Source organism: Hibiscus syriacus, unplaced genomic scaffold, assembly GCF_006381635.1.
Source record: "Hibiscus syriacus cultivar Baekdansim isolate YM2019G1 unplaced genomic scaffold, ASM638163v2 tig00110893_pilon, whole genome shotgun sequence".
NCBI lineage: Eukaryota > Viridiplantae > Streptophyta > Magnoliopsida > Malvales > Malvaceae > Hibiscus > Hibiscus syriacus.
This window is the reverse complement of record NW_024062901.1, coordinates 9520611-9541038: the sequence shown is the minus strand read 5'-3', so window position 1 is coordinate 9541038 and position 20428 is coordinate 9520611. Positions and strand designations below refer to the sequence as shown.

At 35.5% G+C, this 20428-nt stretch overlaps 2 protein-coding genes and 1 pseudogene across 4 annotated transcripts; all 3 read left to right on the top strand.

Annotated features, from left to right (window-relative positions):
- Positions 1-5209: 5209 nt before the first annotated feature.
- Positions 5210-6819, top strand: LOC120145111 (probable serine/threonine-protein kinase WNK11). Of its 2 annotated transcripts, none has more exons than XM_039159008.1 (3): positions 5210-5237; positions 5628-6131; positions 6268-6819. In XM_039159008.1, exons 2-3 carry the CDS (start codon positions 5628-5630, stop codon positions 6649-6651), a joined length of 888 nt encoding a protein of 295 aa, XP_039014939.1. In that variant the 5' UTR covers positions 5210-5237; the 3' UTR covers positions 6652-6819. The 2 variants fall into 2 exon arrangements, with proteins under 2 accessions (XP_039014939.1, XP_039014938.1); XM_039159007.1 differs by having other exon boundaries at positions 5212-5272.
- Positions 6820-11627: 4808 nt separating this feature from the next.
- On the top strand, positions 11628-14634 carry LOC120145265 (heterogeneous nuclear ribonucleoprotein 1-like). Of its 2 annotated transcripts, XM_039159149.1 has the most exons (5): positions 11628-11914; positions 12017-12127; positions 12429-12655; positions 12840-14022; positions 14147-14634. In XM_039159149.1, the coding sequence occupies exons 3-5, from the start codon at positions 12434-12436 to the stop codon at positions 14158-14160; spliced, it is 1419 nt and encodes a 472-aa protein (XP_039015080.1). In that variant the 5' UTR covers positions 11628-11914; positions 12017-12127; positions 12429-12433; the 3' UTR covers positions 14161-14634. The 2 variants fall into 2 exon arrangements, with proteins under 2 accessions (XP_039015080.1, XP_039015079.1); XM_039159148.1 differs by lacking the exons at positions 11628-11914; positions 12017-12127 and having other exon boundaries at positions 12413-12655; positions 14407-14634.
- A 972-nt stretch (positions 14635-15606) lies between these two features.
- LOC120145245 lies at positions 15607-20334 on the top strand (annotated as a pseudogene).
- Positions 20335-20428: the final 94 nt, after the last annotated feature.

The window sequence follows — 20428 nt, the reverse complement described above, 5'->3', positions numbered from 1 at the left end:
CTAAGAACTACGACAATCAAACTAGCAGTAAACAATGTGTTGGACATAAATGGCAAAGGGAAACAGGGAAGGCACCGGTGTAGCTGGTGTTCTGTTCCCTATCATTGAATTGATTATGCAAAGCAAGCTTCATACATGAACAATCATGTAACTGTGTGTATCTGTAGAGAAGAAATAAATAAGTATACCAAAGGGAAGGGACATTAAATTTACAGTTTTAATAACCGAACCCTTATTGTTCATTCAGATTCCGGTTGGTATCGACATTAATCACTTTGAACTATATGGTCCCTACTAACTTCAACCCCTCAAGGCATCTCATTAAATACTAGATCTATTGATGTACAAAATATCAAGGTCCAACTTCATGGACGTCGTAACCTACCCTTCGGGAAAAAGTCGATTGGTTGTAATGATAGGGTTTTTCTTTTGAAATAATTTTTGATGAACTGTTGGGAGTCGCCACCAATTATTTTTAAGGTGCGATTGGAACGCCTAAAATCGGGTAATTTTAATAATACATTTTATTTTATCAAAAATATCAAATTTTGGTATGCGAAAACCAGAAAACAGGTTGTGACGGCGCCTAGAAATTAGTACCTAGTCGATTACCCTATATTTAAAAATTAAAAAATTTGAGTTCAAGGTTTTATTTAATTTAAAGATTATTATGGATGCCAAGTTTGAAAAATGATGTCGGTTTACTAAGACCAATAACGATCACCCTCGAGCATTTAATGTGAAAGCTTCATCATTGATCAAAGTAAACGAACATTGCCTTAAAGTTTGAGAAATGGGTTTTGAAAATGATGTTGATTTACTTTAAGAATTACCAGTTGTCACCCCCTGAGTATAACGCGGATGATACACTGTTAATTCCTTTATAAATAAGCACTACCTTATTATTTTAAAAAGCGAAATGCAATCAAATAACAATTTATGAACCTAATTATACTAGTGGGTTAATTAAGGCAAACCCTAACTTAAAGTGTCAATTATGTAATTTAAAGAACCTAGAGGATTAAACCTAAAATGGAGGCTATAATATTAATTCTAATTTATTTTAACCAATAATCAAATTGAATAATCGAAATGGACCACGAGCATTTTAATGCGATAGCCAAATTGAATTATTCCCTAAATTAAAGGACTAAAGTGAAATTAAACATAAACTGTCGACTCTAATTAATTATAACAAATGAATATCTAACTAAAAAGTTCAAGGACTAAATTGTGAAGAGTCTAAGGTTAAGGTTATAATTATTAACTCTATTTAATTTTTACCAATTATTGAATCGAATAATCGAAATGGACCCTCATATATTTTAATGCGAGGGCCAAATCGAATTATTTCCTAAATTAAAATGACCAAAATGTGAGAATCTAAATCTAAGGGCTAAATGTAAAGTCTAAATCTACTGCTTATGGACTAAATTAAAGAGAATTAAAACCTAAAGAATTTATCCTAAAAATTTACTAATTTAGAGAAAAGATTAAACGTAAAATAAAGTACAAAGTAAATTAAATTAAAATTAACATAAAAATATACCTTAATTATTTTTTTTAAAGATAACCTCGTTAAAAACCCTTCTAGAACCTACAAGAGAAAAAGAGTGTTAAAAAGATATATTATTTCAATTAGAACATACCAGAAAAGGGGGAAAGTAGAATATTAGAATGCTAGCTAAAACATCTTAATTAAAATATATAATTAAAAAAGAATAATTAAATTAGAGGAAAAAAACTAAAGAATGAAATAAATAAAAATTATGAAAGGTTAAATCAAATAAATACAAAGTTGAAAATCTTGATTTGAATAATCTGAAGAAAAAAATAATTGAGAAGTTAGATTTAAATAAAACAAAAATTAACTTTTTTAGTAAAATAAATTAAAATGAACACTAAATAAAAAAATGATAAAAATAAGATGAAATTAAAATTTAATAATCAATAATCAAGAAAATAAAATTGCAAAAAAAAGGACCAAAATAAAAATAATAAAAACCAGAAGTCTACAATCGAAAGAAATCAAGGAACGAAGCTAGTGACCAAACTGTAAAAACGAGGCAAAGTTTTGATGGCCTAAAAGAAAATAATCCAAAAGTTAATGCTAAAAAATAAAAATGGAAAATAGTAATATAAGGACATTTAGTTCGAAATAAAAATGAAAAGAACACATTATGGTGACCAAAATGGAAAATTATGAAACTTACAATAGCTTAGAAAGTAATTAGAGCCTTAAAGTCTAAATTGCATATGATGGGGTTAAAACGTCACCGTTTTGATTGTTCTATAAAACCCCTTCATCTTTTTTTTTCATATTTTTGTTATTTCTTATTTCTATCTATCTTCATAATTCTCTCAGCTCTCTATATATTTTTCCAGAAATCAGTGAAATCCTACCGTCGACCATTGTATTGTCACCGTCGATCACCGCACCGATTGCCGTCTCTGATGACCATTGAAACCCAAAATACACCAACGATGTCCTCTCACATTCCTGAGCATGGATCTGCCTTTGATTTCACCGAAAAATATCTCCAAATCCACGATCGCTACTCAAATGAATTTAACATTAATATACGAACATCTTTACATTAGTCTTCGATCATTTTCAACTTAATTCGAACAAAATTAAGGTACGATAATAAACAAAACGGAAAATAGAACAACACTTGTATTTGTTGCCTCATTTTAAGAATATAATGCTAATAGGTCAGAGAACCGCTATAGGTGAAGATAGAATGACCTTGTATATTGAAAATTAATGACATCCCATAAAGTATATTATTACATCAATCTTTGGGATTTAAATCAGGATGAAAGAAACCCAAATGTGCATTCTCCTTCAACTTTGACCGAGTCACCACCGAGTCAATACGGCTTGCTGACGAAACAGAACTATCGGTCTGCAGAACTGTGTTACCTAATTCGCTGCATATGATACGGATTACTTATTGGAATTGGCTGGACTCACATGGGGCCGGAACAACTTGGACATAAAATCACATGTGCCTTCATGTTGTCACAAGAAAATCCCAACCTCTAAAACTAGCTATCTAGGTATCCTACCTTGTTTCTTTTATATATTAACGTCATATATTATAATAATTTTTTAATTCATGAGAGTTTCAACCCGTACATTAACAATAATTAAAAAAATAAATAAATATTATCTTATCATATTTTAAATTATTTTTAAAAAAATAAAATTTTGAGGCTTTCCTCTCCCTACTACGCTTAATTGATCCAAACAAATAAAGCCGAATGTGTATTTCTCTCAATTAATTTGCTCAATTTTCTTTTCTTAAAATTAATGCGCCACCTACCTGTTTTTTTTCTTGGGTAGCAAGGTAGGCAACTTGACCAAATTAAGGAATATTTCTTGGGTAGCAAGGTAGGCAACTTGACCAAATATAATATATTCAATATCAATGTAATGACTAATGAGACTCATTAACCGGTGGAATAATTATAGATGTTTATGTTATCTCATCTTGTACGAGATCGTATCCCGATATTTATTTTGAAAATGTAATATATTTGCTTAATAAAGATCATTACAAAGAAAATTTAATTCTTATTTATTTGGGAAAACAATTGTCGTCTCTAATATTAATTGAAAAAGTTAATTGGTGGAATGACGTGATAAGCCGAGACCATACAATAATTTCTCGTGTCCAAGGCTCCGGTATTTATCTAAAACATTTGTAGAAGGTTTAAGGGTTGTTTTATAATTTTAATTCGGTTCTAAATTTAGAGAATAATTAATTAAATTTTATTTCACATTCTTCTAATATTAAAAGCTTAATTAACTATTTTATTTAATATTTTGTAGTATCTGTTTTAGAGATTCTCGATAAATATCACATTCGAACTTAAAATCTTTAAAGATAACAACCATCATTTTTAATCTTAAACCCATTGATATATTTAGACTAAATTAATTATTTTATTTTTTATATGTTTGTTTATGTTCGTTCGTTTATGTTATGTAGACCCGTTTGAAATATAAAGACTTAATAAATTTTAACCTTAAACCCATTAATATTTTTAGACTCAATTAATTTTAAACTCAAATAAAAATACTCAAATCGATTAAAGAAAATATAAATCCTAAAATTATTTGAAAAAGAAAAAAACTCTTCTAAAATATAAACCCAATTAATTTTATATTCATCGTTCATTTGTGTTCGTTTATCATTTAAACGAACGAACATGAACGAACATGAACAGGCTAAATTTCTTAATGAGGGTACATAAACAAGAAATTCCGTTCTTTTAGTTATTCGATTAAAATTAAATGAATTAACATGACCGTTCGTGTTTGTTCGGTTCATTTACAGACCTAATCCCTGACATTTTTAGTGCTTAAACTCGGAAACTTTAAGAAATAACAATAACTCCTTTTATCACCGAGTTGGTGCAAATTATAAGAATATATAAATTATATAAGTGTAAAAAATTAAAATATTATAAGCTTAATTCAATTGCACAAGAATGACATTGATCACATGACTCAGAATAGAAAAGTTGACCAGATGTGATTTTCCATTTTAAACCCTAAACCCAACATAAGAAAAATTCATAGTCAATGCACATCCAAAACCTCTATAGTTTTAATCTAGACCGTCCAAGTCATCAAGAAAGCCACGTGGGACGTTCACAATCCAAGATCAACAAAGTGTTTCAAAGTTGATTGCTCTTTAATATCCCAACACATTAGGAAACACGGCCTCAAAAAACGGCAATAATCCCCCGTAACGCGCTACAACCTGGTAAGATCCAAACAACAGCTAAAAAAATCCAGTTTTTTAATTAAAAAAATAATCATTAATCCCTATATTGATTAATATATTTTAATTTTTATATACTTTTAATATTAATAAAAATATAATGATAATAATATGACTAAATTATATAAGTTTAAACGGATCAAATTAGATTTCATAAATGAAATTTAAAATTAATATATAATATATAGATTAATAGCAGAGTTTAAACCAATAGATTCCGCAATGATTATTTGAGTCAAGATTGGAGTTTTAAATTTTACAGACAATAAAAAATTAAATTTATAATTTATACATGGTGCAGACTGATAAAAGAATTTTATCTAAATTAAACATAATTAACTAACGTAATTCTTTTAACCTAATAGGAATCATTCCTATAAGTACTGACCTTAAAAGCCGCCTTCGTACTGCTTCCTTCTCCGTTGTACGCTCTTGTTGCAGATTAAGTTTCTGTTTCTCATATATATTTTTTTATGGTGAGCTCTCCAAAAACCCTTCTTCTTCTTCTTCTTCTTCTTCTTTACTATTCTCTCTCTCTCTCTCTCTGTTTAAGAATTTAGCTTTCGATGATAAAACTTTCATAGGCTTGATGGGTTATCAGTTGTTTTTAAGATTTTTCTCTTTATATTGAGATCTTCTGCAAGTTTGTCATATTTTTATGGGGTTTTTACTCTAGATTTTTTATTTTTTATGTTCAAGTTTCCTCACTGTTTGTCATTGTTTTAGTTCTTGAACTTTGATCCCTCGCGAAACAAAAGTTTCTTTTAACCGGTTTTCTATAAGGTTCTTTGATCACTTATACGTTTATTGCGTGATTATTGTCCTGAGCAGATGCCTAGCGTCAATCCCGACCAATCCGACAAGGACTCCGAGCCCTTTGTGGAGGTCGATCCGACCGGTCGTTATGGTCGTTACACGGAGCTTCTAGGCTGCGGGGCAGTTAAAAAAGTTTACCGTGCATTTGATCAAGAAGAAGGCATTGAAGTTGCATGGAACCAAGTCAAGCTAAGAAATTTCTCCGACGATCCATCGATGATCGAAAGGCTTTATTCGGAGGTCCGGTTGTTAAGATCATTGACCAACAACAACATAATCTCATTGTACAACGTTTGGCGCGACGAGGAACGTAACACCCTCAATTTCATAACCGAAGTGTGTACGTCTGGGAATTTGAGGGAGTACAGGAAGAAACATAGGCAAGTTTCAATGAAGGCGTTGAAGAAGTGGTCAAAGCATATTTTGAAAGGCTTGAACTATTTGCATTCACATGAGCCTTGTATCATTCACAGAGATCTTAATTGCAGCAATGTTTTTGTTAATGGAAATACGGGCCAGGTATGCTTTGTTTCTTTCTTTTGCGTGTTTGATCACTAGGAAAAGTCTTGGAAAAGGAAAGAAAAAGTTAGAAACATAATTCCCCCTTGTCCCTTTGGATTTTGATGAATAACATTAGTTATTAAACCTTCATTAGGTTAAGATTGGTGATTTGGGGTTGGCTGCAATAGTGGGAAAGAATCATTCAGCGCATTCGATTCTCGGGACACCGGAATTCATGGCGCCGGAGTTATACGACGAACATTACACCGAACTCATCGATATATACTCATTCGGCATGTGTGTGCTTGAGATGGTGACCTTGGAAATCCCCTATAGTGAGTGTGACAATGTGGCCAAAATTTACAAGAAAGTATCCAATGGGGTGAGGCCTCAAGCCTTGAGCAAGGTTAAAGATGACGATGTGAAGGCATTCATTGAGAGATGCATTGCTCAGCCCGGTGCAAGACCGGCAGCGGCGGAGCTGCTCAAGGATCCGTTTTTCGACGAAGTTGTTGATGATGACGAAAATGATCAATAGTACTTAGGTATAGATTCTTGTTTTCGTATTAACCCAATGGTTGGTTTCCCTTAAAATAATTCTTTTTCCAGTAGGTTAATTGGATTAAAACTAGTTTAATTTGTACATATGCGTTCACAAACATACATTAAGTTTGAATGGGAGAAGATTGAGTGTGAACTTTGGGTTTCTTGTGAAAGAAATCTCAATATTTTATTTGTCAAACTTAGATAAAGATTAAATGGTGTTTAGGTTGTATTTGAAGCAAAGTCAAATCAAATATATATAACTAAAAGGAAAGATACATTCAAAGGATTGAATTAATGGGCATGTTCTTGAAGATTAGCCAACCTAAAGTGGCTCTTGGCAATGACATATTGAGCTGCCACAACATATTATATTGTATTAAGTTGGTTGATAAAGAGGCCTTTTTTTATGTAGTTGCTGTCACACTCAAATTTGTCGGGAAATTATTGATATAGCCTGGCACCGATCTGGCTGGCCCGCTCTGGTTTTCCATTTCAAAGATAAAGTTGCAGTTTTGATGATATGTCAAAGTTTGTGAGTGATTTTCTTTGATAATTTTATTATATATAAATATATATATATGTTGTTTGCTTGCTAGGAAAAAGAAAACAAATATTTATTCATCCTGTCGGTTACTGTTGTACTACCGACGAAAATTACTGTTCTACAAGTACCAGAGCAATGGAAGCCAGCTAAACTAGCTTGAACGTAAGATTTTCACAAGCATGAATGACAGAATGTGCATACACAGCACCTCAAACACAACAGCTTAGCGTTATTCCTTCGCAAAAAAACACGAGAAACCGGTTCTGTTTTTGTTTACCTGCAGGCTACATCGAGCGTCAAAACCAATTTCCACGGAGGCTTAACTAAATAAAATTATCTAAACTTTACATGTACTTGTCTGTCGTTTGCTTGTCTCTTTTTCTTTTCTGTCTGGAAGTTACCTGCTAACCCTTGGTGATTGAAATATATCTATATCATTAAGGGTAACGCTCTAATCCGTCCCAATCCGAAGATCGAATAGTTAAAACATTACATGAGTCTATCGAAGTGGCTAACCAAATTTTTTTATTTTAAAAACAATATTTAACAACGATCAAATTAGAAAATCAAAAATCAAATCATAAGTTTAACATTTAAGTATATTGTTTACAAAATAGGAGCTCTCATTGATGAAGTCAAAATGCATAAGTTTAATAAACATAGTTTACGGCTTAAATACGAATAAGGTCACTGAGAGTATATGCTCACTAAGTATGTATCCAAGACGTACTCTGATCAACTGATCAGAAATTGGAATCTTGATATGACAATAGTTCCTCGACCTGTTCTCCTAAGATCCTACTGATAGAAACACATTTCGAACGTTGAACTGACGAGTTCATTGCCACACAAACAACTTTAACATACTATATGCATTCATCACATAGGCATACAAACAAGTATAAGCATGAACATACAATCACATCAACACAAGATAAAAGGTAAGCATTATGGTGTAGTCTGAGGGTTACACAACATCTCAAGACTCAAATCCCTCTATCCTACCTAAGGTACCCTAGATAAGACCTGTGTCACACAACATCGAAATCTTCATCTAGAAGGGCCCTCATTGTCTAATACTTAGGACACCTTCAAGGTCACGTAGCATTGGAGTCTACGTCATTCTAGTCTCCTCTTAAGAGTACTTGGAAAACCTTTGGGGTCGTGTAGCATCAGAGCCTACTTTCAACTAGCGATTAAGTGCATAAGTACTTACTTGATATATCCGGATATCTCACCACACAAGACGATCGTCAAATATCTAAAGTAGTTCGTGTGTCCGGATCGTTTCTCCGATTGTCACACAAGGGCTAGTTTGATGTCATATTGGTTCATATTGTTCTAGTTATAGCCATATTTATTAATTATTTTCACTTGTAGTCTTATTAGAACTGTTATGGTGACCCTTAACCCCCTTCCCGATGCTTGAATCCAAAATGAGTTTCATACCCAATCCATGACGAGGGTATCGATACTGAACCCTTTAGTATTAGTACTATCTCGTGGTACTGATATTAAAAATGGTTACCGGAATTTGAGGAAACTAGGCAATATCAATACCTTTAGCCATAGTATCGATACTTTTGTCCAAGGGTATTGATATCATCCTATGTATCAATATCAAAATTTTGCTTTGATGTTTTAAAATCTAGTCCAGTATTGATACTCTTACCTAGGGTATCAATATTCCAAGCTTAGTATCAGTACTCCAATGAAATTAGTAAACCAAACAGGGTACCAATACTCCACTCGTGAGTATCGATACCCCAACAAATAGTATCAATACTTCTAGCCCAAAAACCTTTTTGTTTAAGGTTATTTCGAAGAGTAATATCGGTATTGTTCATTTAGTATTGATACTCGAACCCATAAATACTATGATTTATATGAAAATACAACCTCCAACCTAGCCATAAGTTCCTTTAAGGCTATTAAACGTTATGTAAAGCTTATGAGAGTTGTAGGGATCATAATATGTCATTTAACATGGCTTGTTCACCATAAAAACATCTAAATCATAATCAAGCGAATATACACATATATGTTCAATGCACCCAATACATGCAAAGAACATGTGTAAGGACCTACATATGGTATAAAGGAGTTATAAATGTGTTACCTTTCACCCAAGTTGCAAGAGAACTATCCAATATCACTCAATGACTAGCTTCTGCTTACCCTTGTCTTTGGATCTCTCTCCAACATCTTTCACTAATCACAAGCAAAAGAATGAGATACTAACTCACTTAGAGGCTTAAAAAGATTAGAAACATTATTTTTAATCCCTGAAAATGGATTAGAAGCACTAAGGGACCTAAAACCCAAACCCCATCTAAAATCCCCCATAAAGGTTTCCAAGGTCACAACGTGAAAGAATGAGCTTGAAAGGAAGCTAGAGAGGCGAGGGTTTCATTTCTTACCTTCAAAACTCGGAATAAGAGTGAAAAATGTTCAAGCATTCACCTTTGCTCAAATACAAGAAGAAGAAGGAAAAAAACTTTTGAAAGGGAAGAAGAAGAAGATAAGAGACAACTTCACCTTACATGACATAAGCCTTCAATAAATGAGAATAAACCTTTAGGTAACTTTAGGGGTAATTACTCTCCTACTCGTCCTTCTTCCATTCCTAAATCAAAAAACACCATTTTTAATTCTTAATGGGCTTTAGCCCAAACTAAAACAAGTCTAAGTGGTCTCTTGATTTATCAAAAACTCACCTAGGTTTACCCGAAACTATTAATCCTGGAATGGGGGCGTTACATTAACACACACATAAATCATTCCAAGATCATTCATTTTCTTCCTAATCCAAACAAAGAAAGTTTATGTATTAAAAAAAACTTCAAAAAAAAATGAATATACCCGTATACGTAGCCAAATACATGTTTACAAGTAGCTTTTTTCTTAGCAAAGATTTTTCCTATGTACAATTCTTTCAGGCTGAAAAATCTGTTTACAAGATTACACTTTCTAGTTCTTCCACTTGATATTTCTCTACTCCCACTTGATAAAACAACAAAGGTAGTTTCATTACTTATGGTCTTGAAATAAGCTCAAAATGACATATGAAACAAGGTGTGTGCGTGTGCGCGTGTGCGTGCGCGTGTGCGTGCGCGTGCGCGTGCGTGTGCGTGTGCGTGTGTGTGTTAGGTCAAAATTTCTATTAGTTCTACTATATGAAAGCTATGGATTTAATTCTTGCTTGTCAATTCCTTTTAAGTCAATGTAATTTAATAATATTATCCAATACAAAGAATAAATTAACCAAGTTTAAGTACATATCTAAATCTACAACTTATACACAGTACATGGATCAGTGATAGAATTTAACCTATATTTTAATTCTAATAGACCAATTTAAATATCCAATAAGATCCAATGGGATCTCGGACCATGCATAGTTTTCTTTCATTGCTTGTTCACTTATACATTGTTTAAAAGCTGCAGGCCAAACGCCAAATCATTAAATTATGTCCCAAAATATCTTAAATATAAACCAATGCCTCTTTTATCTTAAATTATACACTTTGGCCCTTGCTTTCTCCTTTACACCAATCTTAACTGCAAACCTACCAAAATGATATTAAATATCATATACATATATTTATATAAAAAAATAACTTAAATTAACTCAGGTTTCAATGATTAAAAGGAGTAGGAGTGTTGTTCTTTCTCAAAGTCATAAGTTCAAACAATTGTGTCTATAGGGTATGCGTGCATTGTCAATAACTAAGAAAAATCTTGAGTAGGTCCTGATTCGAGCAATTGCGTCTGTATGATGTATATACATTATCATTAAGTTAAGAAAATTTTGAATAATATTATCTCCTAATCCCTGTATTATTAAAAATAAAACAAACTTAATTATAAAATATATAAAATTTAAATGTCCTAAACAGACCAAAGCATGGTATTTATTGTAGTTTCTCAATCCTCAATGTTATTTGAAAATGTTTCAACTTTTGAAGATTTCAAACAATCAACTTAACAAGACATGATGATTGTCATGATGTTTTCTAATCCTTTTTCGTGTTCTTTTAGGAACAAAAAAGAGAGGATAAAATAATAATAATAGAAATTAAAATCCACTAGTTGTATGTGTGGTCTCAACTCAAGCCAACCAGACTCAATATAACCATAAGGTTCATTCTAGCATGATGAACTTTGGACAACAACAGCATGCCAAACTTTTGGTCAAACATGTCTGTAAATACATAAATTCTATAAAAAAAATATTTAAAGGATGCAAAGGTTGAAGCTTGATTTGGTTCTAGCATTACATCCAAGCAAAGAATAGTTATGTTAATATGGATATTGTTTAAGTTGTGATATTATATTTGAAATTCTATTACAAAAAGAAATAGTAATAATAAAACATCAACCTCCACTGTCATCTCTTTAAGCTACTCCAAATATTCTACATCAGAGGATTTGCTATCAATATCTCTCTATATATATATTCTCTCTTTCCCTCTACTTCTTCCCTCAAATTCATTTCTTTTGATTTAATCTATAGGAGTGTAATAACTAAGAAAGATATAGAAAAGAAACAGGGGAGTGAGGTAGAGAGGAGAAGAGAGGAGAAAAAAAAGCTTTTTTTTAAAATAAAAAAATGAACAGAAAAACCTACTCTTTTGTTTCTATTGCAATCATTTCTCATCTCAGATTTTAAATTTCTTCCCATTTTCTCATCTGGGTTGTTTCCAAGATGGTAGCTTTTCTCTTTTTTCTGTTCTTTGCTTCCTGGTCTTCATCTATACTTTTCTTTTGTCTTGATCCACATCTCTCAAATTCCAGCTCTTTTTAATGTCAGGATTCTTGGATTGTTATCTGATTGGTGCATGAAGTTTCCAGATGATCCTAGATTGGATTCCACAATTATCAACTCTGTTTTTTTACCAGATTCTGTCTGTAATTCAAAAAGGTATGTTTTTTCTTCCTTTTACTATCCCTGTTTGATTATTGTTATTGTTCACATTTTGATCTGTTATGCTTCACCTTTTCTGAAGGATGAATCCTTTTTAGCTGCTGAGTATAATTGGATGATTTGGTATTGGCTTTTTAACTTGTGGAAGAGAGTTTCATACATTGAATTGGTGTTAAATTTCTGATTGAATTTCAAATTTTGATCTCCGAATCCAATTGTGATACTTGGTTTTGAAAGAAAAAAAGTTCAGATTTTTCCTCATGGGATTGAAATTGGTGGCTGATGATGGTGATTGCAGATTAGATGGAATCAGATCTTGGTAAACTCTTCATTGGTGGGATATCTTGGGACACCGATGAGGAACGTCTCAAGGAGTATTTTGGGAAATATGGAGAAGTGGTGGAGGCTATTATCACGAGAGACCGATTTACCGGTCGTGCTCGTGGCTTCGGTTTCATTGTCTTTGCTGATCCTGCTGTTGCAGAGAAAGTAATTACCGATAAGCATATGATAGATGGTCGCATGGTAAGCGCCTTGTTGATTATGATTATCCTTTGACATTACAGATTCAATTGGGAATTCTCATGTTTTTGCCTCTTTGAATATACTACTAGAATATCTGTACCAAACATAATTTGTTCGATTGAATTTGTAACCAATGGTTAGACTAGGATAGAGAATGTGATGCAATTGTTTGATCAATTTTCAGGTTGAGGCAAAGAAGGCTGTTCCTAGGGATGATCAGAACATTTTAAACCGGAACATGAGTGGCATCAATGGCTCTCCTGTTCCTGGACGCACGAAGAAGATTTTTGTCGGAGGTTTAGCCTCATCGGTCACCGAGAGTGACTTTAAGAACTACTTTGATCAGTTCGGTACAATTACAGACGTCGTGGTGATGTATGATCATAATACGCAAAGGTCAAGAGGATTTGGTTTCATCACTTATGATTCAGAGGAAGCCGTGGATACAGTTCTGCATAAAACATTTCATGAACTTAAAGGGAAATTGGTGGAGGTCAAGAGGGCTGTTCCTAAAGAACTATCTCCTGGCCCCACCCGCAACCCCGTGATTGGATTTAATTATGGTTTGAGTAGGGCTGCCAACTTCCTCAATAGTTATGCTCAGGGATATAATCTTAGCCCACTTGCGGACTTTGGTATTAGGATAGATGGCAGATTTAATCCTCTTCCTACTGGTCGAAGCGGATTTCCTTCATTTAGTACCACTGGATACGGATTAGATATGGATATGGATCCAAGAATGAGCCCAGGCTATGGTGGGAATTCCAACTTTGGCAACAGTCTAGGATATGGGCGGATAATTAGCCCCTATTATGGTGGGATTTCGAACAGGTATAACATTCCTATTGGATATGGTGTTGGAAATGGAAGAAACGATTCTAATTCGAGCTCCACTACTCGGGATATCTGGGGGAGTGGAGGCCTTAGCAATGCCACAAATGCTTCCGACACTGGTGGCTTCTTGGGGACTGGAAGGGAGAGTTTTGGTCCTTTAGGGAGTAGTGGGGGTAATTGGAGTGCTGCTTCTTCTGTGCAAAGTGGAGGCAATGCTTCTGGCTATACAGGTGGGACTGCCGGTTATGGTAGTACTGATGACAATTATGGTATAGGAGGGGGAAGATGCGGAAGAAACAGTGGCATTGTTGCAGCTCCGACATCATCTCTTGCTGAACCAATGGATAATTTTAAGGGATCCTATGGGGATCTTTACCATAGCGGTTCAGTTTATGGTGATTCAACTTGGCAGTCCACTGCTCCGGACTTGGATGGTCCTAGCTCATTCAGTTACGGGATTGGCAACACATCTTCCAATGTTACCGCAAGATCCTCTGAGGATTATGTTGGAAGTTACAGTGTTGCAAGTAGAGGTAATATTCTCTTTAAACAGTCCTGAAATTCAATTATCTGAATATGATGTTAACGTCATAATACCGATCATTTTATTTATGTCGAGGCTCAAGAGGTGAATTTGTCTCTTTGTTTCTTCTCCAGTAATTGCTGCCTAGATAATCTGTTTTTCGGGTATAAGAAGTTATGATGAAGGGTGAATAAATTTGCTAAAAACAGGCTAAGGATTTGTGAATTCGATACAACTGCCATTTTAAAATGTCAGCAGCTTGCAAGGAAATTGATCTCATGACAGTAATGAGGGTTATTGATTTGAAATATAAACATTCAGAGTGAGCAGTTTACAAAGGATTTTCCTTAAGGTTAGAGATTTGATTCGTTTTTATTCTCTTCTATTGTAATAGTGAAAATTTAGGCTCGTTTTCTTGGCATTCAAGTGAGATGTACAATCAGATTGCGGGAGATCGAGTTCCAACTAATGTACCGGTCATCTTCAGTGGTACATCAAACCATAGGGTATTAATTTTTTCCATTTTCTTGTTAAATTTGTAATGCCCTGGAAGAGTTGCTGGTTCTTTGTCATATTATCTGGGATTGTTTTTCTCTCAGATTGTAAGGAGTTTTTGTTCAGTTTACTAGTGTGAAACATTATGTTTCAATACATGAACACAGCTTTACTCACAGAATAGTTACATAACACGTTGGTTTTGCTGCTATTCTCCCCGTCGGTCGTGTTCGACATTCATCGTTTCCTCCTCGATCTTCAGCATGCAAGCTTGATTACAATGACTGTAAATGTACCTATATTTTCGAGTTTTGGACTGCTTACAATGCCTGATAATGCTGATATTGTGGTCCTCTCAGGGCTTGTTGTTAAGCTTTTTTTATGTGTATTTTAGGAGGCTGCCACTACCTAAATCATTGTCTGTGGGTTCCAATTTTCCACTTAAAGTTTACCAGAAAAAGATAATATCAGCTTTGCAAAATCGTCTGTGGAATAAAGCCCAAAGTGATACTTGACAGAGAAAAGAACTGTTTTGATGATGAAAAGGAGCAAATTATTTTCCAAATATGAAAATGACATCTTCCGGGGTCCAAATGTAGCAGAAAATTCCAACGGCCCTGATTGCACCGAAAAATTCACGTGTTCATGTTGGCCAATTTGCACATCTCTCGAGGTATTTACCTATGTACTTTTCAAGATAAGAATTTTAAACCCAGGAATAAGGACCATGATGCACAGGACAAACTGGGGTATGATTGGAGGATGGATAAAACTATACTTAATCTCAACAGTTTTAGACTCATCATTTAAAAATCTCTAGAGAATGTCCAGACATGTCTCTTTCTGAAAAAGAAAACAGACATCAAACATTAAATAAGGTTGTCTTTTGTCCTCCCTGTTGGGATAATTACTTTCCTTAAAAAGAGGTTCATTTGTCAACTGGACTGTTCTTTTCTTCATTGCTTTATAGGATTCTTCATCCTCTTCAATGGGAAAACAAGAGAGAATAATAAAGCTAAAAGAAAGCTCATTTTTTATAAAACAAAAGTCAAAAAGGTGTAGGCCTCCATTTACACCTGTAAGAAGCACTACCTTTTAGTCTTCTTTAACCAAAGCAAATTACTTGATAAACGAACCAGAATGAAGTGGAGAGACGGATTAGAATTTTTAGAAAAAAGGTGCGAAGATACTTTCTTTTATTAATCTCATTATCTTTACCTTGAAACTGCATTGCTGTAAGGAATAACTTTGGTATGAAGGAGAGAATATGGCAAAATAATTGCATCAAATTCAAAATGTACTGTAACATATTACCATATCAAACCAGCTTCAATATTAATGCAAGTTTTCTTTTTCCTGCAGATAAACAAGTTCTGCTATCTTTGTTGTTGGTGAAAGTTCTACATTGGCAATGGCATCAAAATAGAAGTTCAGATATCTTCAATGGGTTCTTCGATCATTCGAAACCGAAAGCCTTAACCTTCTACCTTTATCAACCCGTTTCGGGTTGTTATCAAGAAACCGAAAACTCCATGAACATAAACATTTCTGGAGATTGCCTTGAATACTTCTCCCTCATTCTTATAATGCTAGGACCAGCCAAAAGCACCTTGTCTTCCCTCGGGAACTTGGTGTTTCACTATGTCGAATGGGAATTGCAACAAGTGCAAAACCTTGGGGAGTTGTTGGATAGTAACTTGAACATCAAGCAACTCGTGTTCTGGAGGAACAGATTCGATGAAGATTGTTTATCGGAGTTTTCCGATGTTTTGAAGAGAAATGCAGCTATCAAAGAGGTTATGTTTTCTGAATCACATATTGGGACTGTTGGTGCTACATTACTTGCTTTTGCTCTTAAGGTGAATGATAGCTTGGAAGAGTTACAGATATGGGAAGACTCGATTGGATCAAAAGGTGCTGAGGAGCTTTCGAAGATGATTGAAGCGAACTCGATGCTGAAGCTTTTGACTATTTTAGACTCGAGTTAGATCACAGCAACATCCCTTATGTCCGCTGTTTTAGCAAGGAATAGAGCCATGGAAGTCCATGTATGGACTGGAGAAAGTGGAGACAAAAGTTCCAAGGTGGTTGAGTTTGTACCTCAAAACAGCACTTTTAGGATTTACAAGATCGTTGTTTCGGGTGCCTGCAGGGTTGCTTTGCTCTCGGTATGAATTCAACGGTTACATCGCTTGACATGACTGGAGTGCGCTTAAAATCGCGGTGGGCGAAGGAATTTCGATGGGTTTTGGAGCAGAACCAAACCCTGAAAGAGGTAACCTTGTCGAAAACTGGCCTTAAAGACAAGGGAATTGTGTGTGTAGCAGCTGGGCTTCAAGAACAGGCATTTGGAACGCTTGCATCTCGATGGAAACCAGTTCAGTGGTATAGGTGTCGACTGTCGAACATCTATTGTTCCCGCTGAGTAGGTTCTCTGCTTTGCAATGCCAAGCCAACATTACACTAAGGTCGGTGACATTTGGAGGCAGTAGAACAAAGATAGGAAGATCTGGTTTTGCAGCCATTCTGCCGATGTTAACCGCCAACAAACTTTGACTCGGCTAGCGATCATCGACGATCAAAGCACGATACCTGATGATTTTTTCCGAATCTTCAAGAGCTTAGAGAAGAATGCCAGTTTGAGGTGCTCGTCTTTGCGAGGCTGCAAAGGTGTTAGAGGGGACAGGGTGTTGCACTTGCAGGCAATAATGGAGACTCTACAAATAAATCCTTGGATCGAAGATATCGATTTCGCTAGAACGTCTCTGCATGATACAGGGAAAGCAGATGCAATTTATCAAAGATTGGGGCAGAATGGGAAGACTGAACCCGAACCCGAAAATGATCTGCTCAAGGATATGCCACTTACCGAGCCCAAGAGCTGCAGATTATTCTTTTGTGGCCAAGAGTATGCTGGTAAGTTTTAACATTACTCAACATTTCTTCTTTAAGAACTTATTAATCCCAAGATCGAAGACTATCATTTCCTTTAATTGTTCTTTGCAGGTAAGGCCACACTTTGCAATTCGAAATCGCAGAATTTCTCTTCTTCCAAGCTTCCCTACATTGAGCAAGTGAAAACCTTGGTAAATCCAGTTGAACAAGCTGTTAGAACAGTTGGTATGAAGATAAAGACTTTCAAAGATGAGGACACAAAGATATCGATATGGAATCTTGCTGGTCAGCATGAGTTTCATGTTTCGTGGGCATGGGAGTGCGTCGTTTTTCCTCATCATATCCAGTTTATTCAGGAAACCAAGCAACCGAGAACCGAAGACTCCGATGGAAATTGAAGAGGACCTTCAATATTGGCTCAGGTTCATCGTTTCCAATTCGAAAAGGGCAGTCCAGCAGTGCATGCTACCGAATGTTGCAGTAGTCCTCGCTCACTATGACAGGGTCAATCAAACATCTCAGAACTTGCAGGACACAGTGACTTTGATACAAAAATTGAGAGACAAGTTCAATGGCTATGTCGATTTCTATCCAACAGTTTTTACTGACGATGCAAGATCATCAGCATCGGTCAGTAAACTCACTCATCACATTCGAAAAACAAGCAAAACTGTTCTCCAGAGAGTTCCTCGAGTTTACCAGCTTTGCAATGATCTTATACAAATTTTATCAGACTGGAGATCAGAGAACTGTAACAAGCCAGCTATGAAGTGGAAAGAGTTTTCTGAGCTATGCCAAGTTAAAGTTCCACCACTGAGGATTCAATCTCGACATGATAATAAGGAGAAAATTGAAATGCGAAGGAGGGTTGTTGCTACTGGCCTCCATCATATGGGCGAGGTGATATATTTTCATGAATTAGGCTTCCTAATATTGGATTGTGAATGGTTTTGTGGTGAAGTGCTGAGTCAACTGATAAAATTAGAGGTTAGAAGACAAAGCTCGGCCGAGAACGGATTCATCAGCCGGAAAGAATTGGAGAAGATTCTTAAGAGGAAGTTTGCATAGTCAGATTCCTGGAATGGGTTCAAAGGTGTTTGAGAACTTAAGGCCAATGACCTTATCAAAATGATGATGAAGCTTGAACTATGCTTTGAACAAGACCCCTCTGATTCTGATTCTCTGCTATTGATTCCGTCGATTCTCGAAAAAGGCAGAGGTAAACCGCAGAAGTGGCAATTAGGTGGTGCTGATTGCTTTTATGCAGGGAGACATCTTCAGTGTGATGATTCAAGCCATATGTTCCTTACGCCGGGCTTCTTTCCCCGCTTACAGGCAAGAGTTTTTCTTACCTTTCTCAAATTAGTTCACCATGAGGAACATTTTGTTATATGTGTAACACATTTTAGCAAGGGAAGTTTTTTGAATGATCATGCCTATTCTTAATTTCTCCCTCGGTTCGGTATATGCGAATACAGGTGCACCTTCATAATCGAATCATGGCATTGAAGAACCAGCATGGAGCTACTTATAGCCTTGAGAAATACCCCATTGCTATAAAAATCAACGGCATCCATATCCAAGTAGAGCTCGGAGGACAGTTGGGTTACTACATTGACATCCTGGCCTGCTCCACCAAGAGCCTCACCGAAACACTCAGACTTATCAACCAGCTCATAGTTCCTACAATTCAAAGCCTCTGCCATGGTGTAACTTTGACCAAAAACATTTTGAGGCCGGAATGTGTGCAAAACATGGTTCCTCCTAGGTACAGGAAATCCCAATTTGTACCTCTTCAACAACTTAAACAAGCACTACTCTGTCCCAGCTGAAAGCATGTATGACTATAAGCACACTTGGGATTCAGTGTCTGATTCGGGCAAAGTAGTTCTTAGAGATGGGTTTGATTTAGCTAGAGACCTCTTATCGGACGATGATTTCCGGGAAGTATTGCACCGAAGATATCATGACCCGTACAACCTTGCCGTGGAACTGCAAGTTCCACCAGAAAACAATCCAGATGAAGAAGAGAACCCTTTATCCAATGTGTTGAGAGTGACAAAGTTGATCCTTCTTTTGGTGGAATAGCCAAGGGAATGGAAATGGTATTGCAGAGACTAAAGATCATTGAACAAGAAATAAGAGATTTGAAACAGGAGATTCAGGGAATGAGATATTAGGAGCACAGACTCCTAATCGTGCTGCATCGCAAAGTAAATTACCTTCTGAACTTCAATGTTCAAGTCGAAGGGCGGAAAGTACCCAACATGCTCTATTTCGTGCAAACTGAAAACTACTCGAGGAGATTGGTAACCACTGTTATCTCCGGAATGACTGCTCTTCGGCTGCACATGTTATGTGAGTACAGGAGAGAAATGCATGTTGTTGAAGATCAGGTTGGTTGCGAAGTAATGCACGTCGATAACACTGCAGTAAAATGCTTAGCTCCATAAATGACCAAGTTAATGAAACTGGTTACATTTGCTCTCAAAATCGGAGCGCATTTAGCAGTCGGTATGGGAAACCTTATACTGGATTTGAGCAGGGAACTCGCCCATCTTGCCGACTCTTCAATCATGTACGAAGCAGCAGGAGCAGGCGCTGCAGGAGTCGCAGCAATGGGACGATAAAACGGAATCCAAAACCGAAACAAGACTCGAGATATTCAGCAATACCTAAGATCAGCCCAACAATGGGTGATGGACTTTTTGAGGGACAGGAGGTGCTCAACCGGAAAGGATATTGCAGATAAATTTGGGTTATGGAGAGTGAGATACAGGGACGACGGACATATTGCATGGATCTGCAGAAGGCACATGACCATCAGAGCAAATGAAATCATTGAAGTGCCTATTTAGATTCTGTTAATGAACATGCAATAAAATGATCTAGTAATTGAAAAACTTGTTAGCTGCCTTGAATGTCAAATATATTATCCCATTGCCCTTTTATGATGGAAATGCAAAGTAAACATGAACATTAAGTCCAATGATATCTTATTATTTCAATTCACCATGTGAAAGTGG

What these genes read in the sequence shown, in the direction of transcription:
- LOC120145111 (XM_039159007.1), top strand. An exon ending in TTAATGGAAATACGGGCCAG is followed by an intron (nt 6,132 to 6,267) that starts GTATGCTTTGTT and finishes AACCTTCATTAG; the next exon opens with GTTAAGATTGGTGATTTGGG.
- LOC120145265 (XM_039159149.1), top strand. Translation starts at nt 12,434, where the DNA reads ATGGAATCAGATCTTGGTAAACTCTTCATTGGTGGGATATCTTGGGAC. An exon ending in ATATGATAGATGGTCGCATG is followed by an intron (nt 12,656 to 12,839) that starts GTAAGCGCCTTG and finishes ATCAATTTTCAG; the next exon opens with GTTGAGGCAAAGAAGGCTGT.